Source organism: Astatotilapia calliptera, chromosome 20 (genome assembly GCF_964374335.1).
Source record: "Astatotilapia calliptera chromosome 20, fAstCal68.1, whole genome shotgun sequence".
Lineage (NCBI taxonomy): Eukaryota > Metazoa > Chordata > Actinopteri > Cichliformes > Cichlidae > Astatotilapia > Astatotilapia calliptera.
The window spans coordinates 12,371,625-12,398,657 of record NC_137441.1 but is presented as its reverse complement, the minus strand read 5'-3'; the positions used below and the strand labels follow the sequence as shown (position 1 = coordinate 12,398,657).

General features: G+C 40.4%; 1 protein-coding gene across 2 annotated transcripts in view; it reads right to left on the bottom strand.

Annotated features, from left to right (window-relative positions):
* Window positions 1-27,033, bottom strand: part of LOC145423265 (cadherin-4-like) — a 246,877-nt gene that overhangs the window by 127,390 nt on the left and 92,454 nt on the right. For both annotated transcript variants that reach the window (XM_080295542.1, XM_080295541.1), the window contains one exon: window positions 18,465-18,488. In XM_080295542.1, the coding sequence (XP_080151668.1) occupies window positions 18,465-18,488 (24 nt within the window). The remainder of the gene's footprint in view (window positions 1-18,464; window positions 18,489-27,033) is intronic.

Here is a 27,033-nt window from a genome sequence, read left to right as displayed (position 1 = left end):
GCAAAAAACAAACACATTTGGACTCTAAAACTCAAAATGGGGACAAATTAGAGGCAACACACAAAAGAGATTCATCAGCTATTTTAAGTTTGGAGGCTGAGATAAGTTTGTGGCCCCTCTGGAAAACCATAGGGGAGGATAATTACTGTGTATCTTGAGGTGTAGGGATGGCAGGCATGTCTGTCTAAACAGAGAGGGGATATTAAGTCAGTGGCAGCAGGTAAGAAAAGCTACCTGGTCATTACTGATATCAAATGGTGTTCATTCAGGTAACAAGTTAAGTTTAAAGGTTGCAAGTAACACACCTTTTCCCGAGTGAAAGGGGAAACAAACAAGCCAAGCCAAAGCGAGTTTGTCGTGCCAGATGCAGAAAGCACTGGGACCATTAGCCTCACTGGGTGGTCACTTCTAGATGGAAGATCACACACTCAACACAAACACACACTACCACCACCTCCCACTCCCTCCGCTCGGTTCTGTGATTCAGCCAAGCAGAAGAGAAAGGGAGGGGAAGGTTAGTGGGTGTTCATCCCTTTGAATTCCAGGAGTAGTAGAATGTGTTCTGTACTTTCTCCTGTCATGGCTAGCCTGGAGCTATAGGGAGTTGGAGATGACACACCAGAGGCAGCAGAAAGCCCTAATTGCTTCGTGGCCTCCTTGAGCTGCATGATGCCTTTCGCTCTGCACATGGATATCTCACAGAGAGAAATTAAGGTGCCATGGTGGGGAATGTTAGTTGTGCCCACTTTTAACAGCAACCCCATCGCCTGCATGCACAGAGAAATGCACTGGCACGTACTCAGTCAAAGATTCTGGTCTGTGGAATGTGAGCATAGAGGTCTCTAATAGCCTCACTGAATACCAGAGAGATCCTGAGCAAGCCATGAAACAGCAAAGAAACACTCAAAGAAAAAGCACAACTCCGTACAAACTCTAGTTTACTAAGTGTTTATTGCTTTATATTACATTAAAATATCATCTCTGTTGCACATAATTATGATGAACAGTTAAAATAAGGTACCGCAAGGCATTATGCCACTATCCTCATCCTGCTTGCAAACTGCATAAATCCCAGTTTAATCAAGCATAACGGTTGAGATTATGAGGACTCGTGTACGTCAATGCTGCAACAAGCATCGGATCTGGAAACAGTACTGATCCTTTGGAGGGTTTACACATTTTCCTCAGCTATTAGTACACACTAAGCCATGAGTCAACTGAAGACAAATATGATAATACATAGTGGATTAAAATGAGCACTTCTTCATAAATTGTAATCTGGCTTTATCCATAACTGCCCACTTCAAATACTGCATTCTTAATAAAAGTTACTTGACTGAATTTTTCTCGAGCATATAATAAAGAATTAATAGTGTTGTTGCATAAAATGCACAAGCATGCATTGTTGGAGTAATTGATTCATTTTAATAATCAAATAATAAATCTGGCACCTCCTGGTCTGCACTGTGGAGACGGTAGCTTGTTGACAACCATCTATTCACTTTTCATTTGCACTGTAGAGCTAAAACTTTATACAGGAGCCACTTCTCTTTTGAACACTCTCATCCAAACAGATAAGAACAGCATCTGACAGGCTAATTAATAATGAAAGCTTTGCTCTACCCTGGAATTCTATCACCCCAACAGGATTTCTATTAATGTTGATTGACCCTGACTCACTCAGTGCCACTTTGGCACAGCTCACTGCTACCTCTGTGCCTTCTTAGGTGCCAGTGCAGGTTAGCTGATACATGAATAATTCCCAGTGGACATTAACTGCAAGAAGTAGGGCAGAGGATTCAATGGTGTGCTCCTCTACCCATCCTCACTCGCAATCCCCTCATCTGCAGGTTGTTAATATTTAATTATACAAGCTTCATTTCACACTCTCCAACTGAAACCATGAGGTGGAGATGGAGGTGCAGGGGACCACTATGAGGAAAAGTGATGAAATAGAATACTGGGGGTTGATTGGGGATATAAGAATAAAAAGAAGTAGAGCGTGGAGATGCAGGAGCAATTGCAAGAGCAATTTCCATTTCAAATAGAGATGAGAAATGGGAGGAGCTGTTTTGGGAACCTGCAATCCTGATTCACGAAGTCCCCTTCATATTTCACACAGGATTTAAATCTGTTACTCAACGAAGCATTCCTAAAGTTGTATTAGAAGTATTAATAATATTCACATAAAAAAAATACAACTACAAAAGCAACGCTTAAATAAAAAGCACAATTCTAGATGTTGCTTAAAGGAAAAAAATGAAATTGGATTACAGCATTTGGAGAAAAGAAACACTTCGGAAATAGCACTTCTATATGGGACATAGGCTGATGTCGCTTTTGCATGATCTTGGTTCTGAGTAACTGTTTCCAGAGAAGGCTGCTTGTGATTATGTTGCCCAATTTAAAAAACAAAACAAAACAAAATTTAAACCAGGAAATACTGATAACTATAAGAAAACTACAAGTAAAAATAAATAAAGTTTTGAATCTTTGAACCACAATTAAATCTAATAACAGAGAATCTGGATGCTTTCCTGAAATATTTCTCAGTTCATTTTGCAGTTTAAGTGCAAGAGCTTTTCACAGATTTTATATGAAGCACAAAAGGACTTTGATGAAAAGAACCAGACATATTTGGCTGCTCTGTGCACTAGATTCCTTTTCTGTCCGCCCCCATACTCTGTTTACATTTTATACATGACCAACTTCTACTAAAGATCATCTGTCAGGTCCCACAAAGTTAATGATAGAACTTTCTGCCACTGTGGAGGTGATGTTTACAGTTTTAACAACTTTATTCAAGAAATATGATACTCCCATCTTAAGTATTTATTGATGAAAATTCATCCTAATATTAGACCCCTGGGCCATTTTTTTTTAACAAATCTTACAGGAGTGAGATCTTGCAGATGAAGTGGTAGAGCATTAATAATTCATAACTGAGCCTTTTTATAGAGCACAGCCCTTGAGATTCATAATTCTATTCACATTAGGCCTCTGAAAAAAGTTTAAGTTTTAATAAATAGGTATTAAAACTTTAACTGATATTAATAGCACCAATTAAAGGGCATACTGTGGAGTTATGCATCATTTCTGTAATGGTAGAGAGGAAAACCCACTTGGCAGAAAACTCCCTCGGATCTCTGTCTTTAATTTCCGCACACAGATTCTGGTTCTTGCCTCATCACTGTCTCCTTTCCAAATATGAGATGATGCACAGAAATGACTCTCTATCGCAGGCATTGTGTAGAAGCATTAACATCTGTTTAAACCTTTTACGGCCATCATAAAATGGGGGGGGGGAGAAAAACTTGTCTACCATAAACCTCATCATTCCCTAATCAAGTCACTGAACATTACTATTACAAGCTGAGAGTGTCTGACCATCCATGGTTGTGATTGATGAGCAATTTTTCTTGTCTCCCACATCATTGTTTCCCCTAGTGTACCAGGTCAAATGGTGTGTGCTAGTCAGCCAATAGTCATTCATTTCAGTTTATGAAGTGGAACCTTTGCTGGATGGTCATGCCATTAAAGACCCTAGTATTTCGGCTTTGCTACTGGTACCAAATGCATGCATGTTGGGCTGTTTTAACCACAGTTCTATTTCACAGGTGAGTGAAAAAGCCTGCATGCAAGTTACTGCTCTGTGTCTCAACTGGCTTTCCAGGACATGCGTAGCAGGCCTTTCACCATGGGCAGCTTCAGTAGCACTACAGGGGCAATCTCTGTGGGATTTTCTCTCTGTCTTTCTCTCTTTAGTTTCTCTGATGTACTACTGCGCCCAGGGAAAAGTGCTGGAAGTGGAAAAAAGAGAGCATGTTTCCTTTGTTCTGCAGTTCTAAACACAGGACTATAATTTTCTTGCTGAAGCCAAGAAAAGGGGTTGACTTAAATAATGGCTTCTGTGTTCTAATTTGTGTAGGGATTTATCCAGCTACTTGGCTAGGGTAATGCTAGGGCGTATTGTGAGCTGATCAGTATGAGCAGTCAGAGAGGAATGAGATAGGAGAGTGGGGAAATGAAGACAGAGTGAGAAAGAGAGAGAATGAGGCAGAGAGGGGAGAAGGAAGCAAAGAAAGAGAGGGTGAGGTTCTGCTTCTTTGCTCTGGTAATTCCCAGTGAAATTGATTCTCATAGCTCCAGAGATCTCCCACTGTCCCCCTTCTCCCCTTCGTCCCGCCTCTATTACATACCTGTCCAGAGGATGAATGATCTACACATTACCCATGAGTACCGCTGACCGGTACACACATCAGTGACTACTAGAGCTCAGGGACCCCACAGACGCTCTCTTGAGACTGAGGCAGATACAGAACAGGAAAGGGGAGATGGATGGAGGAAAGAGAAAGAGTGAAACTTGATAATAGAGATGAGCGTGGGAAAGAGAAAATCGAAGAGAGTGAAGAGCAATGCACCGAAATGATGGGGTAAAAAGGAGTGGTGGTGTGATTAGGGCAGAAGATGGAGATGTGCAGGGAAAGGAAGAAGCAGGTGGAGGTAATAATAGAGGCAATGGGTTAATGTAGTAAGAGGTGGGCAGGGGAGTGAAAGACGAAGGGGAAAAAAAGATTAGGTGTTTCCACTAAAAAGAAATGAAAATCAGATGGAAAATGAGAGAGTTGGTATGTAGAGGAGTTAGGCTTCTCCACCGAGGAGCTCTAAGGGAGGCAATCAGGGCTGCTGAAAGCTGTGCCTGTAGTTTCAACCCTGTAGTTCACCGCTGCTCTCCCAGGGGATAGGTGTCACTCGTGTGTACAAAGAGAGCAGCCACTTAAATGAATGGAGCTCTTTATCTGAGCCTGAACAGCGAGTTATTACCTACTGAGTAGACACTACGGAGCAGGCTCTATTTCCACAGCAGTGATCCCCAGAGCTGAGGCAGAGCAGGAGACAAAGGGGAGGGAGGGGCAAAAAAAGAAAAGAGGAAGCTCATATCTAGTGCCTTATTTTGTAATGGGGTATGACATCTTTGGCCTCCATACCATAACAAAGCCCTGAAGCATGGTCAAGCATCACTGACAAGAGAAGCATTAGTGTGGAAGGCTGCAGGAAAACGCACAATAATAACACCCACTGGGAAGGCCTCAAACTGTGAATCTCTGCTACTCCTTTCTGCATTTTATTAGGGAGATGGGAATGTTTTTTATAAGATTCATGCAAGCATCCTCACAGCACTGAAAACTTCTGTTTGAAAATCACAGAATTCTTGTTCACGAGATAAAATAAGTTCTTACAGAAATAAAGAATTTGAGTTACAAAAAGAGGGCATAACTTTATTCTTGGCAAGTTACAACTTAAAGATGAATTTTACTGAGTTCTTGCTTTATTGAGTAAGAACTCAGGATTGATGGTACGGCAACCACATTTCATTTTAATTTTTTCCTCCAGTGATAAAAACTAAAATACATTTGATACAAGTGAAATTTATACCACATGAAAATCTCAATGGGGGAAAAAGAATGAGCAACCTCCATCAGCTCAAAAACCCTCGATTGAAAACTCTTAAAAATGACTCTGCTGACCCGATCTTACAGTGGGGCAAAAAAGTATTTAGTCAGCCACCGATTGTGCAAGTTCCCCCACTTAAAATGATGACAGAGGTCAGTAATTTGCACCAGAGGTACACTTCAACTGTGAGAGACAGAATGTGAAAAAAAAATCCATGAATCCACATGGTAGGATTTGTAAAGAATTTATTCGTAAATCAGGGTGGCAAATAAGTATTTGGTCACCTCAAACAAGGAAAATCTTTGGCTCTCACAGACCTGTAACGTCTTCTGTAAGAAGCTTTTCTGTCCCCCACTCGTTACCTGTATGAATGGCACCTGTTTGAACTCATCATCTGTATAAAAGACACCTGTCCACAGCCTCAAACAGTCAGACTCCAAACTCCGCCATGGCCAAGACCAAAGAGCTTTCGAAGGACACCAGGAAAAGTATTGTAGACCTGCACCAGACTGGGAAGAGTGAATCTACAATAGGCAAGCAGCTTGGTGTGAAGAAATCAACTGTGGGAGCAATCATCAGAAAATGGAAGACATACAAGACCACTGATAATCTCCCTCGATCTGGGGCTCCACGCAAGATCTCATCCCGTGGGGTCAAAATGATCATGAGAACGGTGAGCAAAGATCCCAGAACCACACGGGGGGACCTGGTGAATGACCTGCAGAGAGCTGGGACCAAAGTAACAAAGGTCACCATCAGTAACACACTACAACGGCAGGGAATCAAATCCCGCAGTGCCAGACGTGTTCCGCTGCTGAAGCCAGTGCATGTCCAGGCCCGTCTGAAGTTTGCCAGAGAGCACATGGATGATACAGCAGAGGATTGGGAGAATGTCATGTGGTCAGATGAAACCAAAGTAGAACTTTTTGGTATAAACTCAACTCGTCGTGTTTGGAGGAAGAAGAATACTGAGTTGCATCCCAAGAACACCATACCTACTGTGAAGCATGGGGGTGGAAACATCATGCTATGGGGCTGTTTTTCTGCCAAGGGGACAGGACGACTGATCCGTGTTAAGGACAGAATGAATGGGGCCATGTATGGTGAGATTTTGAGCCAAAACCTCCTTCCATCAGTGAGAACTTTGAAGATGAAACGAGGCTGGGTCTTCCAACATGACAATGATCCAAAACACACCGCCCGGGCAACAAAGGAGTGGCTCCGTAAGAAGCATTTGAAAGTCCTGGAGTGGCCTAGCCAGTCTCCAGACCTCAACCCCATAGAAAATCTGTGGCGGGAGTTGAAAGTCCGTGTTGCTCGGCGACAGCCCCAAAACATCACTGCTCTCGAGAAGATCTGCATGGAGGAATGGGCCAAAATACCAGCTACTGTGTGTGCAAACCTGGTAAAGACCTATAGTAAACGTTTGACCTCTGTTATTGCCAACAAAGGTTATGTTACAAAGTATTGAGTTGTATTTTTGTTATTGACCAAATACTTATTTTCCACCCTGATTTACCAATAAATTCTTTACAAATCCTACCATGTGGATTCATGGATTTTTTTTCACATTCTGTCTCTCACAGTTGAAGTGTACCTCTGGTGCAAATTACTGACCTCTGTCATCATTTTAGGTGGGGGAACTTGCACAATCGGTGGCTGACTAAATACTTTTTTGCCCCACTGTACTTCCCATGTATGTTGGAGTTCTCCCCCTTGTCACTTAAGTTAAGGCAATGATACCAAATATTACAATAACTTTTATGTATGGAGATGCTGAACTACAATAGAAAAAGATGCAAAATGCATAATTAAAGAATCAATTCAAATTACTGGATGTGCCTGTAATTTTCCCAGAATCTCATCATACTGCCTGTCTGCAGACAGTGCAGAGGTGAAGGAGGATGGAGCCAGCCTAAACCCTCTGTTCTAGAGTCCTGTGGTCTCTGAGAGCAGCCCGGCTCCCCCAACACTGGCTGATGGCTTTAATTGGTCTCCTCTGGCTAAAAGCAGAGCACAGGAATCCCTACACACTAATGGGAGTGAGCTGCAGCAAGTGATTACACCCACACGCTGATGCTTGCACATAAATGCTCAGTCAAACAGACATACAGTTAGAAACACACAGAGAGATATATATGTATTAGGACTGGGCAATATGACCCAAAATTCATATCTTATTCATATCATATTTTTTAGCTGGATGGCGATATACGATATACTGTATATCTCGATATTTATTTTAAAGCCATAAAGTAAGAACAAAAAAAGAGTTCTTAGTCAAAGCTGTGTCCCAGATGTCACACAGGCACTTTTATTAACATACAGCGTAGATATACATGAAAAAATTACTCAAAAATAAATTATCAGCATTTATTGAATAATAATGCTCCATAAATAAAAGAAAACAATGTTGTTTTTGTGCATAACAAAAAGCTCACAATTGTGCAGTCAAAATGTAAACTAAAAGACGCTGAGCATAATAACAAAGACAGATTTCACAGCTGTTCTGTTCCCAAGTTCTACTGCGTGACTGACAGCCTGGAGTTTGAAATCCGCTTCGTAACCGTGTCTCTTAACAGGTGTCATTTATGGTCCTTATACACACACAATACGCTAATATTACGTTGAAGCACAGTACGTATCACTCCGCGAGGCTCCTTGGTAGCCGTAATGCTCCAACAATCCATCAAGCGGTGCAGCTCCGTAGCTTACTAAAGTCGTACTAAAACATTTTTTGACAGATTGCTGAGCGCCGTGTACCACATAAAATCAATTTGCGGTCATCAAGCACAACCAGAATTCATACTAAAGGTGAACTGTCGATTTTTGAGAAAATGAAAGGATTTTAGGCTGTGCAGCCCCTGTGGGCTGCATGGCGTTAGCGTGGTTAGCTCGTTAGCACGGTAACTCGTTAACAGAGATTTGCCGTGTCCATCTTGTCATTGCCTGCAGGTGAAGCGATGGAGGAGGGGTAGTTGTGTTCAGTGAAGGAGAGAGGCGAGGTAGAGTAACGTTGCATAGAGACAAAAGTGGACGAAAGAGAGGCAAACTAGCGGCTCCACAAGTATAATTATAACGTAACATATACTATATTGATATAAACGATATTGTCACATCCGATATCCCGTATTAAAATATATCGATATTTTTAAAAAACTTGATATATCGCCCAGTCCTAATATGTATATATATATATATGTATTTAAATATCAGCAAACCGCTTTTACTCCTTCTATCTTACTTCCTTGTATCTTACAGGTCTCTGCATGGAGAAATATAATCTTAAATGAACCAAAATTTTTCCACATGTTGAAAAGATGAGTTACTATCTCTGAGAAGTGTGTAATTTCCACATATGTAGAAATTAATGCTATTTATTGTTTGTATGGAATGCTAAAATTGTTGCCAAATTGAACGTCGCTCATCAAGAAAAATGAGATTTCTATACCGGATTGGTCTCAGCCTGGGTTTACAATGACCACCTCCAGTGCTGTTGGCCAACAGTGCTGGTGAGACCTGTGCTAGTAAAAATACAGGCGATCGAGCTGAAGGCGGCACAGTTGAAGATGTTAAGATTTTTGTTAGGAGGGACCAGGATGGACAGGGTTAGAAATGAATAGATCAGAGGGACAGTTCAGGTCAAACAGTTGGAGAAAGTTACAGAGGAAAGGTTGAGATGATGTGGACATGTGCTTAGGAGAAATAGTGAGCAAAGGATGTTGAATATGGAGCTGTCAGGCAGGATGAAAAGACAAAGACTCATGGATGTAGTGAAGGAGGATATTCAGTGACTTGGTGTGACAGAAGACGATGCTGGGGATCGGGCGAGATGGGACCAGCCGAAAGAAGAAGAATTCCCAGGGTTCCACTCAATAATAAATGACATCAGAAAGACTGCTTCAAAGAAAGTGGGGAAGAGAAAAATAAAAGATGTAAAAGCAGACTATCATAGCGAAGCTAATGTAGAATTCTTGTTATCATTGATTAATTGATCATTTAAATCTGATGCAGTTACAGAAAATCCACTGTGTGATGTCTATAAATCGTATATATGAAACCTTCAGCATCAAAGTTCGAAAAAGAAGAAAAAACTGTTTTCTACAGTTGATTCTTTAGGGAACGATTACACATCTTGATATTCTCTTGGACAGATGCTGTTTGTACTGACAGGACCATCTCCAGGGCATTGCAAGATGTGAGCAAGAAAGTAAGAAAGCGAGAAAGATACAGAAGACAGGAAAGCAGAATGTAAAATATTGTAAGGAAAGTGGAGGTAAAGCAGAGGAACCTCCTCTTTATCTAATGAGCATTTCTGACTGAGAGAGACAGAGACCACTCCCTGTCTTGCATTGCTCAGGCGGGATTTGCCGGAGTACAGGGAATTGCTAAAAGCTACATAAACCAACCATACACCCTAATCACAGTCACAAACAGAGCTTGAAAAAGTACATGAAAGACAAGCGAGGAAAAAACAACAACTTGCAGAGACAGAGTGGGAGGTAAAGTCAATGTGCAAATGATACAGAGCAGAGTAAAATTACCTACAGTGGGGGCATGATCCTCTTTAGCATTTTGGCTATGTGTGCATTTACCAACTGAACGAGAGCACAATTTGTCTGAAGTACACAGAGGCAAAGCTGACAGAGAACATCAATCCACAAAACCCAACATGTTCCAGCACCAGCTGTCAGTCTAACTACCCCTCTCTGCTGTCATCTTTAGCATCATTTCCATGCTAATGTTGCACCAGGTAATACTGGCTATGGCTCTACAAAGGAATCTACCTTCTCTAATGAGCGCTGGATTTCCATATAGAGCAAATGTACTTTTTTCTATAGCAGCTACAGAACCTCTGTATGTAGAGTTAAGCTGTGTACAGTATTTATAGCCAATCAGGGTTTTTAATGGCCCAAGCAGTGTTTACTTTTCAAAGACTTCCACATGAATTATTGATGGTTGAGAGTTGATTTGTGCTAGGAATTAGCCTGGAATAATCCATCTAGTTCCACCTTTCTTCCTGGGTGCCTTGTCTCTCTGTCTCGAGTGTAAACAGACTGACTGGAAACTTACGTAGCTTTGCACATTCATTTGTTAGAATGATTTCTGCTGAGTGCAAAGTGGTTACTTAAAATTGTATGAAAAAGCTATATTCAAGAGGACTCACCCAATAGGTGGGTGACCGCTGCTGTTTAGTTCTCTCTCTCAGTTTAATGGAGGATTCTTTTTTAACCCATTTCTACATCTTCAACTTGGGAAACAATGTCTGCTGCTCATACTGATCATGTTGGTTTGTTTACTGTGCGAGAATTCTTTAACAATGTATGGCTTGAACTATAAAATAAATTCTCAACTGTTTGCACTGTGAGAGTGTGAACAGTACAAAAAAATGAACATAGTTTTCAGAGAAAGTCTGGAAGTTTCTTAGAGAGGAACTAAAGGAGGACACGACTTCGACTTTTGAGAATTTCTTCCCTCTGCGCTTGTGTGAGTGATGCCAATTTGTCCAGACCCCGATTCATTTTCTTGGCCCTCTTTGGTGTCAGAAAACGAATAGGCTTTGCATCTGAAGTTTGGTAATAAACTCTTGGATTAGATCCATCCTTTGGACAGGATGGACGACTCTGAGCAAAGAATAAAGACACATTTCCTCAGCAGTCTGTCAGAGGCAACTGCCTTTGCTTTCTTTAATGCTTGTGTGTGTCTTTAACTGTTTTAGCTTAGTTTTTTTTTTTTTTTTTAAATATACCCATCTGCCATTACTGTGGTGACATGTCTTTGAGCAGTTGATGAGGTTTGAGAGCACAGCACTGTACAGGAAAAAAAAGCTTGCTTAATTAGTGCGACTGTGGAGTTGGGAGCTGTGTTTATCTAATTGTGGGCATTTCAATTAATATTCCCATCCTCACTCAGAAATGTAAAGCTGTTGTTAAATGTAAAAGGAAGAAGTCCGAATGCTTAAGACAGGGCAAAACTATTTGAAATTTATGAAATGGTAAAACCCTATGTATAATTAACTGGTGATTAGTTTGGCTCGGAGTTTACAGCGGCTCTCAGAGGTATTGGTTGCTGTTTCATGGTTCACTGGTGTGTGCTGCTCACTAGCATATTAACAATATTCCACATGATTCTCTGCAGCTTTTTTCAGGTTTCTCAGGTGTTCTTGTGCTGAACAGAGACTGATGTACCCTTTCTTCCATTCTGAGTCTGTCCCTCCCCATCTGTCCTGTTTGTATCCCTCTGTTTCACCCTGCTGAGCTAATCCAAGCTGGTCAAATCCCTCCGCCGTGCAGGCCTACATAGGAGCTTTCCCGCTGGGTGCAATATGCCACCCACTTCCCTGGCAATGCCAGCCCTGTAGGGTTCAAGCCTAACTGTGGTGTCTTGTCAGCAAACAGACAAAGATGTATGAATCCTCAAAATGATTTAGAACAGGTATTCCTGTGACAATAACATGTTGAATTATGACAAAGAGTTATTTACTCCATGGGATTACTGCAGCTCTGTTCCTGGGTAATCCCACGTAGCAACACAAGCGTCTCTGGGCAACAATGCTCTAATCTTCCAGATACCTGCCACACACACTTCAATAGAAACCTGACCCCTCTTTTAAATAAAACTACTCTACCAAAGAGAAATAGTTATGATAAGCTTCAGTCTATATCTACATAGTCGATTACGCCTAGTCTGTATGGATGGCCTGAAAATTCCATCCACCGATGCAATCACTGTTGCACCCTACTGAGCGGAGCATGGAATATCAAATTAAGTTCATCCGTCAAGGGAACAGGCTGTTCTCGTACCTAATTGGCAGTTGAGGCTTAGAGCAGGATTCTTTAAGAAAGAGTGGTGATAAATTTACTTCAGTCTCCATTCTTTTGTTATACTTGTCTCTGCTTTTATCTTCTCTCTGTCGTTGCCTGAGAAATGTTTCAATGCCCAGGCAGTCTTAATGAGTCTAAGATGTGGGTCTGCTGAGGCTCTCTTTGTGTGGTTTTGTCTTTATCTTTATCTTTAGCTAAGACTCAGTTGGACATATTGCAGAGTTTAGCCTGGCAAATAAAATGCACTATCACCCTCTTGTGATCTAATAACGAAGAGCTTCTCACCTTGTTGTGGGAAGAGGCTACATTCTGTCTCATTCAGAGGTGACTCTGTTGACCACTTTCTCTAACCAGTTCAGACACAGACATTCGAGATTGGCCGTGGACTTACAGTAAGTTCTGTTGCCATTTAAAAAGAACCCAAACATGCTGAACCAGTTGGCCTGAGATATGCAAGAAAAGGAAGATGATATCTATAATGATCTTGCAGCTCTTGCAGAACTGAATTGAAAATCTTTAAAAAAGTACAAATTAAAGGTGAAAAAAGCATGGTTCTTGTCACAGGGATTCACAGTAGCATGAGCAGCACACATCAAAGACAAAGTATGACATGTTCACACACACTGTAGTCAGTATTACTGCCAGATAAGAAACCTTGAAGCACCTCCAGTTATGGCAGTTTATTGCTTTGAGCCAACTCAAGTTAAAAGAAACTGTAAAACAATGGTTCAAAGTGGAGTGAAAATACACCAAATTAAAGTTTTTCTGTTCTTCTTTCATATGATAAGCTTAGGCGAATGAACTGTGATCCTGAGCACAGGCCAATAGAGAGTTAGTGTCATTCACAGCATATCATAAATCAATGATGGTATTTTAAACTGTTTTACACCCTTTCAGTTTAGCAAAAGCTAATTCTGAGGTACTCGTGAGGCAGCTAGAAATGTTATGAATTTAATAGGTTTGTTGTCATAAGCTAAAGATATGTCGTGCAATTTTGCCTTGATGATGGTGCTTAATAATTTGTCTGCAGATCAAAGTTTTAATAACGTACGAGGTGATTACGTGCAAACCATGAATGGCCAACATTTTGTGACAATATAACTATCTACTGACTGAGGCTTTTTTTCTCCTTTCTGTACCAGAGAAGGGCAAATATAAAAGTCAGGGGAACAATGGCACTATGATTCATTCTGTGAGGACAAAGGATGGCAATAAAAAATTTCAAGCAAAATCCGTTAAGTTATATGCTACTATCAAAAGCAATGCATACATAAGGTCTATTCTTACAGTTTATTAGTGCGTAGAGTGTTTGTGAAGCTTATGAGTCAAAGTAAAACAAAGCACCAGCTGTATAACCATATGATAGGTACAGTATGTGATCAACAAAGCCATTTAGAGTCTGACTGCACAGGGTGCAGATGTCTGAAAATAATTGCAACTATTACTTTTTCTCATCTTTACATTCTCCTTGAGGATACGTTATATTGGTAAAAGTTGTCATTTTTGGTTTTATTAACCATCTTGTTTATTGTTTCATTTGAATTTAGAATCAAATGTGAAATACCATCGTAACTTCCATTTCTGCTCCTGAGTTCTGGTAGTGAATAACGGCAAAGAAGTGTTTTCTGCAGAACTCTTGAATTCATGGTTGCATAAATGCTTTTTGTTCCTGTAGAAGTTTTGGATCCCCCTTTTTCTTTTTTCTCTCTTTCTTTTTTTTCTTCCCCCTTCCTGGCTTGGACACTTCCCTCTTACAAATGCACTGTGATAATGAACATGACATGAATGTAAATTAATAAATGACGAAATAAAAGTAACACGTGAACAAGAAGAGGCTATCGAGAATTGACAGAGCTCGCTTTTTTGGAAAAGGAAAATGTCTTTGGCAAAACGTTGGATTCAGATCACAATTCTGATTGCAAAATCTTGCCTTGATAGCTGGGATAAGCCCGAACCCCCTTCCCACCACCACCCTACACTACATTACCACAGCCCTACATTGAATAAGTAAGAAAACGGATGGGCAGATGGATGGATGCTTTAAGAGGGATAAAGTAGGGTTTTCACTGACAACAGCTACAACAACATTTTAACCCCTTTTAGCAACTGAACACTCTAATGTTCCAGAACTAGATCATGGAAACAGGATGGGGTTTTAATTCATGAGTCCAGACAGGGTCTCTCACATATCATTATTTATATCCTGGCTAGTACTCAACTTAATGTTTATTATATTACCTCTGAGCAACACCATTACACTCTGATGTGGCCATAGAGTGAGAGGAGCTTCTTTTGTGGCTGGATTTACGAGGCAGTTAATAGCTGAGAAGATCACATAAGGATTACAGTATTATAATTATCAGTTAACAAATTATAAATTAAGCTCAGTGGACATTTCCTTCTCAACTTCTTTGGCTGAAAGTGGTTCCTTAGAAAAACTGTATTTTCAAGTAGCTTCGCCAAGTACTTTTTTATGAGGCTTTGCTAAGCAAGAGATATGTGAAAAGCCTTGAAGCAGCAGATGCGTTCTGGCAGAAATGCACATACATTTATTTCAAATCCAGTGTCTCACAATCCTTCAAGTGGAGTTAAACAGGTACTTTTACAAGAGGGAGAGAAATTACTGGTGTGAGGACAGAATATGTTCCCAATTTTGCAGTGGAAGGAAGATATTGAACAAAATGTAATGAGGAGGAGATCTGGAGTTTGAGATTTAGAGAGGGGGGGGGGGGGGGGGGGACTGGAATAAGAGTGAGGCAGAGAAGTTGAGAAGACTGCGATTTCCTTGTGTAGCTGTAAAGCTGACAGGTAAATTTGCATGTGCAGCTAATGGGGCAAAAAGCAGCTAAGGCCTTGTGGGCACCCTTTCACTCTGACAAACAGGCAGCTTGTTGACCCAACCATTGCCTCTGTCACTCTATTTTTCAGATTCAGCATTTCAACACACTAACGTACTCCCTCTGAAAAACTTTCTCATATGCCAACAACACGTACAACACCACGGGCACACATTAAGCTGCCGTGCGTGGGCACAGACTAGGACAACTTAATCTAATAGGATTCAGAATTAATCAGCGGTGAATCTTGAAATGTTCAAAAAGATGATGACCTGTTTATTGATCTTCTATCAGGCATTTTAGCAGAAGCAAGAAGCAGGGAAAAATCATGGATCGCAGCATGCATCTTGACGAGAGCGTGTGGAGTTGTTTACAGTCTGCTCATCAAGTCAAGGAGTAAATCTCTCTCATGCAGTTTACTTTTTTGTCCACCTTCCTGCACATAGCAAAAATCAATAGCCAGATTGTTCATTCTCTGAACCTCTCTGTCATTTGCTTTTATTCCAATCACTTTGCTGTGTATACCCTTGATGCCATGCTTCAGTCATAAATCATGATCTTTACAGCTGGAGTTTGGGGGCTAGTGAGAGTGTGTTTGTGTGCATAATTCTTTGTTGAGTTGCGTAACAGAGACCACAGCTGGGTATTACCATATATCAGTGTGCATGTCTTCTCGTAGCGGGTGTCTGAATGTTTCATCTAATCATTAAATGCTGACAGGCTTCACAGACTAGCTCCACTGATCCCTGTTAGAGGGATACAGGGCCTGACTTCATTAGAACTGTTAGTACTAAGCTGCTTTACCCTCCCTCATGCCTGGCTTAGCCTGCACGGTGATAAATGTTGAGAGGGCAAGGAAAGATAGGCAGAGGAAAAGATCGGTGAAACAAAAGCAAAGTGGGGACAGAGGCATTTAAAAAGAGAGGCAAAGGTGCCACAGTGAGGTACAGAGGATGAGGCAGTGAGAAATGGGAGGGGAATGGGAGGGCACAGAGCGTGTGAAACTCGAGTTTTCAGAGGCAGGGGAGGGGATAAAGCTCAAAGCAGTGTTTGAACTGAGAGGGATTCACAAAAGCAAAAATGTGCAAAACAATCAATTAACTTGTGTTGCAATTAATCAATTACTGTTCTGGCACATTTGACATCCAAAGCGCTTAGCTCAGATTTCGACATGAGGCTTCTATGAGCTGAAAAATTAGCATTGACCTCTGTGCACACATATGCATCCCTGCGTGTGGACAAGCTAATTTATGCTTGCACATATGGATCTAAGCGCATAAAGATATGCGCACACATTCTTGTTCTCAGCATATTTCTCTAGTATATTCATCTGGTTTCTCCTGCCAGCGGAGGTTTTTGGCCGGCTTAAGTACGCCCACAGGCCCCTGAGGGACAGCCCATGACGGATGGCACGGCGTGTGACTCCGATTCGATTCAGCCCATTTGATAAATTTATTGCTGGCATTTTGAAAATGAAATTAGTGGGACGTCTCCTGGAGACTGTTTTTCCAGCACAGGTGCCATAAATATACTTCGTTTGGCAGCAGAGAGGGAGGAGGAGTGTAAGGGGGTGGAGAAGTGTTGGATAAAGGATGTCATGAAAGGTGCAGATAGCAGAGATGTTCCACAGAAGCAGAAAAGTGAAGAATAAGGTCAACTTATAATAAGAGCCTTTATTAATCACTAATCATATTGGTATGGAACAACAGTAAAGGTTATTCAAATGTAGCTTGAATCCTACCTGGACCTAACTACTGTGTGCTGCCCTTCAGTCTAACACGTGTAATATAATGTAGCCTCTTAGTTTGTGCTGAATATAACTGCATTGAAATTGCTGGACAAACTTCCAGCTTTTTTCATCTTTTGTGCTGAGGTGCACATACACACACACATGAACATATACACATCTTTTCATACAAACACATGGTATATGAACATTATCTTTGCCTCAAGGCCACAAGGCTGCTGAGCACTGATGACACTTTCAGAGCAGCATAACCATCTATAACTCACAGTATATTAATGAATACAGCCAGATGACACTCTCATTGTGTGGGATTGGTAGCTGTTTTTGTTGATGCTTCTAACTAAACAGATTTGAATTGGACATACAAGATGTGAAAGAAAAGAAAGACATACAAAAACACGCACACAACTAAGTCAGACACAGGCACGGACACACACGGGCTGACAAAAGCAAGCATTCATTCACTGTCAGGGTTGCGCGGCCTTATTTATCCCCCCACTTCCTTCAGAAACGTATGCGAGTGCAGCTGTGGAGGGATGATGTACACCTCGCGAGCTTCTGCACCCCTTCAACATTCATCAGACAGCGAGGCTCGGGCAACCCGCATCACTTACCTTTATAGGCCAATCTGACAGCATTGTACACCACACAGTCATCACATACATAGGCTCACAACAGTGTGTGAGTGAGAGCATACAGTGTGTACCCAGTCAAGCAGATGAACTGTATCTTTTTCAGATCTAAAGCTTTGAAAGGCAAAAATGCCACCATGTTCCCAGAGAAACCCACCTGCTGTTTAGGTTTTTCACATATACATGCGCATTATATCAGATCCAGGTGACAATGAAAATATTTGTATCTGTGTTCTGTTCTGCTCTGGTAAAAGCTTGTACAAAAGAATATCTATATTCTTATAAGCACAGCAGGGAATAAAAGACAGTTTCAACAAAATCAGCAGGGAGTTTTCCTGGCTGATTGTCTGATCGTTCTTTGCAATCACCGAGTGTGACACACCCTCTGCCATTACTGTATCATCTCTAGCAAGAGTATAGGGGCTGGGACTGCCTGGTGCATACACCTGCCACTCAGAACAAGACCCCTGGAGCTGTTTAGACAATTTGACTGCCTGGCCCTATCATCTTACAAAATCTAAACAGCCTACAGGTACTTTCCTACAACTGCACTAAACTTCCCGTCTGTCCCCGAAGAGCCACTATGCAAAACAGTCACCTCCTCCAACCTCTTATTAGCATTCACATGAAAGTGTGGAGGAGTCTAAACAGAACTGTGATTAATCTGAACATAAGACCTACAGAAAACAGTGCATAAAAACAGACTGTGGGTTGTCTGCCTTTGCAGAGTAGCAAGGTAATTTAGTCTGGGTGTCAGTGGGTGTGAGTGATTGACTTTGTAATCAAAAAGATTGTTGTGCAACAAAACCCACGAGTGACTCAATTTCAAATCAACATTAACAAAAAAACATGAAATGTTTTGTCATCTCATTAGCAAAAATTTGGAACACACACAGGAGTAACACAAGCACGTGGAACCCATCTGAAAATATGCGATAATCTACACGTGACTGATTAAATGCTGTCTTACCTTTCTGGGATGAGACAGTAGTATCTGTAATTAAAAAGAGGAGAAGGACAGAGGAGAGTGTTAGGCTGTGAGTAAGAGACACATAAAACGCAGGTGACAGCCACAGTTGGCCATTTACTGATGAGAGGGGAAAAGCACCCAAAAGCATAAACAGTGTGATGGGTCAGGTAGGGTAATATACAAAAAAAGGAGGTCCTTTATTTGAGACCTGTGATAAATTTCCATGCTACCATGAGTAAACTGTGTAGCAGATGTGCTGGCAACACACACAAAGGCACTAGAGTGAAATGTCTGTGCTCCACAAAGAGTCACCAGGTGGAAGACAAAAAAGCATCTAAGCAAACACATTGAAGAGAGGCCCTCAATTACAAAGATGCAACTCTCCTGACCCTGGAAACCCTTGATCTTGTACACAATTTACCCCGAGTGTGCTGTCTAACACACGAAAACAACTCAATTGAAGTAGAATAAGTAGAATAAGACAGACTAAATCAAATTCTTTCAGTAAGCATTTTAGTTTCTTATGCAGAAACCACTGGAGACATTCCTGGCCTACAGGGGGAGGATCAAACCATCAGCAGCTTGGAGGGAAGGATGTAGTGCAATGTTTTTCAGATAACACCGAACACTTACAAAATTTAAAGGAAAGGATCACAGTAAATTTAGCTTATTGTTCTCATAAAATATTCAACAGGATAGTGTTTGCAAGTTCCCGAGGTTTCATTTTAATTTAATAGACTCGTCAAAGTTGCAGGAGTATAGGCATAGTAAAAAAAAAAAAAGAAGAAGAAGAAGAAGAACGTTTTTTTCTTTCTAACTTTTTACTTTGAGCAGTTCAGATTCTTTCCTCTACTGGCCATGTGCCCAAAAAGCCCAAATGGCCGCAGACGTGGGAGGGGAATAATTGAATCCGGAAGGATTTGTGGTGTGCTGGGCTGAGGAAGCGATAATCCAAAACTCTGCCTAATTGCCAGAGTAAAGATGGCGTCCATTGTGAAGGTGGCGTCGGTGTTTATCAAGGCAGTGTGCCGTGGGATTGGACTGAGCATTAGGGCTTTACACACTTTTGTTTTGCGAGGTGTTACAGTGGATTTGAGCAAATATTGGCCCTCTGGTTATTACATGGTCTGATTGTCTGCTATGCAACTGTCCATAAGCTCTGCACTTCTACCCTAATCTGAGAGGAGGCTTCAAATAATTAGTCAGTGAAGCACTCTCACAGCCCGGTGCAGTCAACCTTATCGCTAAAAGAAAAATCCTTGGTCCATTTCCTTTTCAGCCCAAAGGCTTACAATCCCTCACTACTGTTAAAACCTTCAGGGCAGCGACATAGCCGATAAAATAATGCCTAACATGTCACATCCGCTGGCTCTTATACTACTTTTTTTTTCATTTATTATGTAAAAGAGAGACTTCTGTATGTCAGACAGTAATGCCCTGGTAAGTGCTTGTAGTAAGAGGGTCTTACAAGCAGCTTTTTCTGGGATATACTGCTAGTCAAGTAAGTGACTAATCAGTGTTCGTACAGTAGGAAAACACTTTTACTGTCCCCAATCAATACAAGTTGATTACTAGTACTAGACTTTAAAAACTGCATGATAGTTGTCAGTGTTTTTCAGTCATGTGTCATTTAAGATAGCATACTCTATGCTGTAAAAAGGTCTTCTTAAAGTCTGTGCTAGTAGACGTTATTTTAAAAAAAATGGGAAGAATAAAGACAGAATGTACGACTTCAACAAAAGAACAACAGAAACAAAATGAGCAAACTTAACCTGGACTCTTTGCCTGCTTTCTTTTAGCTAATGTGCCCGACTGGAAGAAAATAGTTCAAAGAGTGATACCATAAAATGCAACTTTAAAAAAAATGGAACAGAGCCATAGCGTGTGTGTTTGTGTGTTTGTGTGTGGTATATACAGCAGATCAACAGTCATGATGTCCAAATGTTCATCGGGATGTAGACCACAATAAGCAAATTTACACACTGTTATACACAAATCTAAATCAAAACTATTATGCAAAGCTATTGAAAGATTTCTCAGCGTAGTTGATGGTAAGAATAAAAGGTCAGCAGAAAGCTGCTGTTGTTGAAATCTTTTTAGGAGTCTATAATACTCCACTGCATTAGTTTGATATTTGTGTTGACTTTTCGCAGTAATGCACAGTACAGCGGGGAGACAGTTTACAGTTGACTAAATGCAGCTTTGAGGAAAAGAAGCGGCAACGAGGAAAGAAACAGACAATACAATTTAACAGATTTATTTTTAATGTAAAAGGGTTTAATTTGGCTTTAATTAATTGTCACTGCAAATAGTTACCTGCAGCAAACAGCATTACGCTACACTGTGCGCCACTTCCTCTCTGTCGACACTGATATAACACACTGGCAAAGAAATGTGAAGGAAATGTAGTAACATGCTCTCTTAACATTGTTTGAATAATGATAAATAATAAACACACACCAGATTGGCTATAATAAATCATTAAAAGAAAGCACTTCTTCCCTCTCTAGAACTTGCTGGTTTGAAGCAGAGACTACATGCTGATTGATGTCAGTACACATAAATAACTCTTCTGTTTAGGGAGGCAAAGAAAAACCTCTGTCATTGATTACTGCATTTCTTCCCAGCTATCAGTGGCTTATATGGATTTGGAGACTAATTTGCAGTGAATAAGTGAATAGCTTTTTATGTGCCAATGCACACTCCGGTGGATTTGAGTATTATGCAAAAAGGGAATATGTCAATACAGGTTTTCCACAAGTATGTATTTAAACACAGTCAAGTTAACTGTGCCTAAAAGCGTGCCTGAGGACACTAAAAGCAAAATTGTGAGAATAATCGCATCACGTAAGGAAATAAATATGTCCCAAACATTTCTCCCCGCCTTTCATAAAATTACCTTCTTAGTGTCAAAAGAAAAAAGCATAGAGAAAGAAAGTGACAGAAAGGCAGACTGATGCTAAGTTAATTTATTATTTATGCACACTTTAAGTCGACTTAAATGCAAGATGATTTCTCTCATTTTAAAGGAGGGCAAGTTGAAAAGCTAAGACTATATTACAGTTTAAAGATTTTAATCTAATCGAGCCCCGTTACAAACACTGTGTAAATGTTTATGGCATTCAGTAGCCATTAAAATAAAATCTATCTGCCCGAAGACTACTTTTTATCCAATATAGTGCAAAAGAGTAAAAGAGTGGAAGTAAAACTTTACAAAATGAAGAGTTGTCCGTTTAAAATTGTGCATGTGACACGAGATCCTTCCTGATATAAAAAATTCTCCAAGATTAATCTCCACAGCACGACCAAAATTATTGCAGCTTTGTGCAATAAACTTTTTGTTCAATGCACAGGGTTCTTGTTCACTTTAAAATGGTTGCTTCAAAGATGAGGATCAACTCTGTGATCGCTAGCAGTCAGTTGTGGTATTCAAAGCGATTTTGGTGCATTGAGACAGCAATTACAAATAGTTATGTACCTGTTGTAGGACAGCAATTCAACCGCATTGCTTCTATATAGCAATATCAACAGGATACATGTTAATCTGCCAAAAAAAAACTGCCACTATGATTCAGCAGGAACAAGTTAATTTTTGAAACACTGGTAATGCTGACTCCCCGTACGAAATCATCAACAGACATTCATCAAAAAGAGGCTCAAAGTAGATCTGCACTTGTGTGCTTTAAAACTCTCAGATGACTAATAACACAAAAGTTGCCAAACTGCAAAATATGTTATGCGGTAAAAGTTGATTAACACTTTGTACCATCGATGACAGTCTGCTTCTGTTTTCTGTCAGCACATTTTTATATAGTTTGGCATATTTTTTACCATCTGTCACATGGAAGCATCAAAATATAGAACTTTATTTGCAAGGTAAGCTCCTATTTGATTGAGAACGCTTTCTCTCTTTGTGACCAATGAGCTTGTTCTTTCTATCCTTACTGCGTGTCTACAAGATGAAATAGCATACCCGCGGGAGACTAGACTGAAGTCATAAACATTGTGTGATGGATTTAATAATGATAGCGAGATTTATCACCATCAGTGACGAGTAGCTACAAACTCTCTGGGCTGAAGTGTGCGCGTTTTGGACATTTTACCTGCCTTTCTGCACATGTGTTTCCCACCTTATATTCACGAGTACTGTGTGACCCTCGAGTGATGGAAAGTCTAGCTCTATAATGTCGGACCACAAATGCAGCAGTTCAACTTCAAACTAAACTCTTACTCAGGCTTTGTTTGGGAATAAAGAGAAAACAAGTTTATTTTCAGACTGCTGACTGACTGACTTCAGAGATTCTCAGATGATCTTGGGTCATTAAACTCAGCACACAAATGATATGAACATCAACACAGAACAGAAGAATTGTATAATTAGTTTTAAAATCACAGTAAAAGTAGTTTTAGAGACAACATTATTTAAAATGAAACAACAGGAGGTCACTGTAAACTTTTAATTCTTATGGTCCATTAAGCCACACTACTACTATAGTTGCATGTTCAGAATATGTGGATGTTAAGGAAACTGCAAGCTGTTGTTCTGCAGTACAGCTCCCTGAATGACTGAATTAGACTGCTATTGACCTCTGAATGTTGTGGCCTTCCAAGAGGCGAATGTGGAAATGGTTTTAATTACAAACAGAAATTGGGTTCGATTTTGTCTCCCCGTCATGAAGCGAGGATTCTTCGCAGCAAATCATTGCCTCATCATGACATATGAAAACATCATCCTCACTGGAAGGTGATTCAAGTGTGCATGTGCGGTGATTTGAATATGAATACATGTGTGCAATTATACTCATGTATCTATCTCTGTGTGAGCTATGAACGGACTATGCAGATTTCTAGAAAGTACTTTAGAAACACATGCTCAGCCTGGAGATGATTGCTCACTATTGATATATTGTCAGTATAATGTAATTAGGATAAATTTAATGGTGTCGTTGTTCATTTCTTAATCATGTTCGCTCACGGGCAGTGATTGTCCATCAGTTAGAATTAGAACTGAAAGAAAAGAAGCCAATATCTGATAGATGGCAATGCTGGTCATTTTTGATCTGGATGTTAATGATGTTTATGATTTTACGGAGGATCATTGATCATATATTTCATGTAAAAAAAAAATGTTATGTCAAATCTTTAAAATGATATGAGGGGCGATTAGAATTTGGCTGTCTCCCCTCTCTTCTAATGGACCTCTGGTCAATAGTGTTAGTGTGATTTACAGATCGCTCCTTGCACATCCTGTTCTGTAACTGTAATTCTTCCAGTGTGTCAAAATGGTGATTCTTGAATTTGATTTTATACTTTAAGAATTGGACAACATCACAGGAAGTAAAATCTGGCAGATGCAGCAGGTGATGACTGATGATTGTGTTTGTGTGGCTCAAAACCTCCTGTGTGTACCAGTTTTGTGTGGCTCAAAAACTGGTACACATGATGGCAATCTTGAATGCAACACAATTGAGGTAGTTTCCACCTACTGTTCTCCCTCTGTCACTTTAGGACTCTACAGTAGTACTCCACATTAATAGTCTCACCCTAGGGAGGGGATTTGTGGCACATAACTCAGTGATTGTCAAAAAAAATGACTAGCATGCTCCTGTTGGCATTCCTCGTCACAGAGCTCACAGTGCAAGTGGTCATAAAGGGAGTTAAAGTAAGCAATCTAAAAATATCAGCAGCTTTGAAAGGGGTCCAATACGTGAATGAGAAGATGCCCTTGAAGAGAGAATTGGACAAATCTAATTCAGGTAATGTTTTAGATTTTTATGACTTGGTTCTCAGAATTGTTTATATTATATCAAGAGCACGTATCGATGTAGAGATTTTATGATCCTAAAAGTCCTTATCGAGACATTGTCGAGGGCCATTTCAGTACCAACGTCGTTTTCCTTGAAATTGCATCCTTTATTCCCACAGTGGATGGTGGGGGGAAAAAAAGAAAGAACCACTGTTATTCTTCCCATGACAACAGGTGATTGGAGAAAAAGGAAAGATGTCACCTACAGCTGAAGGCCCCAAATTACAGTCTGGATGAAAAGTCACTGGCACTCAAGGATAAAGGCAGCTTGTCACTGCCATTAATCATTACATTCAAACTTTTGATTGATGAAAGAAGGACTTAACCTTAAAGTCTGTGAGATTTAAAGGTATGGATACGATTAGCGAAATCTTTTCTTAGCTTCAAGTTGCATTCAAAAATGGAAACCACAGGCAACTGCATTTTTTTTCTCATTAATAGCTTGCTATTTGCAATACATAATATGTTATTCAGACATAAAACTATAGAGCACACAACTGAGGATTTGCATAATGTTTTTTACCTCTGGGGTGTAAAATGCTTGCATACCATGTCTCATTTAACTTATGCTTTAAAAGCTCGTGCTTTTTTTCTTTTTTTCTTATAGAGAAGAATACAAGGAGACAATCCTAGGTTTTAATTAGCTGAGTGCAGCGCATGCTCATGTGCTACACGCTGCACGGGGAGAGCGGGGAGTGCTGCCTTCTTGCTCATTATGTACTAATGAGTTGTCTATTAATGAAAATGGAAAGCATTTATTTTGTGAGCACAAAGGGTTCAGCTGGATTAATTACTGCACTACAGCAACAAAATGAAAACAGAAAGTGCAGCATCACTCTTGTGTGGCACATTACCCATTAACCAACTGTTATCAAGGTCTGGCGAGTGTTGCTGCACGACACACTGTAGGAACGGGAACTGTTCACGCAGGCCATTAAAACTTCATGTGAACTGCACTCTTGACACATTCTATATACTTCTCTTTGGAACTTAAAAGCTTTCTCTCATATGAGTCCATGTCATATCGACATCCACAAAACATTCTGCCAGTATAACATGGACACTTTCTTTGAGTACTGTGACACCATTTCATCGCTGAGCTTCAATGTAACAACGGGCTGTATTTGAAGAATTAAAAACTGATTTAAAGCTAATTGCATTATTTTGTGCCCAAGTACTAACATTTTTATCTGTCAACAAGAATAATCAGAAAGCATAAAATAAAATTACCCAAAAAATATTGTATTTTCTTTTTCTTTTTCTTTTAATCACATTCTTTTCAGCTCAGACTGCTTTCTTGGAGACGCTTTTGAGAAAGAAATGCCAGAAGTGAAGCTCATATTCTCACAATGAACAAGAAATCAGAAAGAGTAAGAAGTAACTGCAGAGCAGAATCACGCTACCTTCTTAATAAACAAAAAAGTAAATGTTCCATTCCTTGGGTGAAAATGTCATTTTGTTGTGCTACATTTCTTTTCTAATGGTCATCAAAATCATTCTAATAGTCCACTAATGGCTTGATTTCCCATCGGGCTTTCCTTGGAGAGGTCAGGAGTATGGGGAGTGTGTGGGCTCTGGCAGCCTCAGCAGATGGTTCTTGATCAGATATTAGAGGCTGGGCAGCGAGGTCGTCTGGCCATGAGCATTCTGCCCTGCCTGGGGGATAACAACCCAGTCTGAACTTCCAGCTCCAGCAATGGTTCTAATGCCAGACGAATAGCTCTGCGTCAGAGCCAGACTGCAGGGACGCTGGAGCCGTGACAGACTGCTGTCCTTAAGCCTTGTGACAATCTGGGAAAAGCAAACTCAGAAACATGCTGTCTGCTGTAGTTTGTTTCCCTCCAGGAATTTGTTTCACCCGATTTGGGCTGAATCCGATTTGATGACAAATGCTTATGTAATTGCTACCGTGGTATGGTCTCTCTTGTAGAAATAATCTCACTGATAACAAAAATCCTACTTAGCTGGATATGAACAAAAGCTGTCCACGATATTGTATTGTAGAACTATCTGGTGGAAAGGCTAATCATTAAATAAAGGAATGCATTTAGAAAAATCTGCAATTTGAAACCTCAGTTGTGGTGTATTAAAAATGGGAGACATAGCAACAAGGAGGATCAAATCTTTGTTATTAAAATTGGATATCAGTCTGAGAACAGCAGTGTATGAATGTCTTTTGCAAAGAAAAAAAAAGACAGAGAGAGATATGATAAGATAAATCCTGCTTAGACAACTGTGAATCATTTTTTGGCATTCAAAGCTTACAATTTCTTCAACATGCCTCATCTGTCTGTCTCTCCCTCCTCTATCGACACAGCTATAGAGAAAGTGGGGTGAATACACAACAATCTGAGCTTTACTTATCCTTTTCGCTGTGAAAGTGGCAGTCCAAAATGGCAGGGCTTCGGATATGACCTTCAGTTAGAGTGGTTCTCCATCCGTCATGAATGCCACCCACAGATCAGACAGTGGATGAAAAGTAGTGGCACCTTCAGTCCTCCTCGTGTCCTCTGCCTTTTTAACCTCCCTCACAGCTTTCCACAAGAGATTTCTCTTATTTTACCTTTCTGCCCCCCATTTTCATTTGGCTTCCCTCCTTATACTGCCCTTGGCCTATCTTTGTTTGGAGTATATTTTCTTTACGCTTTCCTCTACAATACCTTTTCTCTCTCTCACTGTTTCCTATCTGCATGCATTCTTGGCAGGTAGCTTATGCGAGATCTGGCACAGAGTCTGGATTTAGGAGTAAAATGCATTATGTAA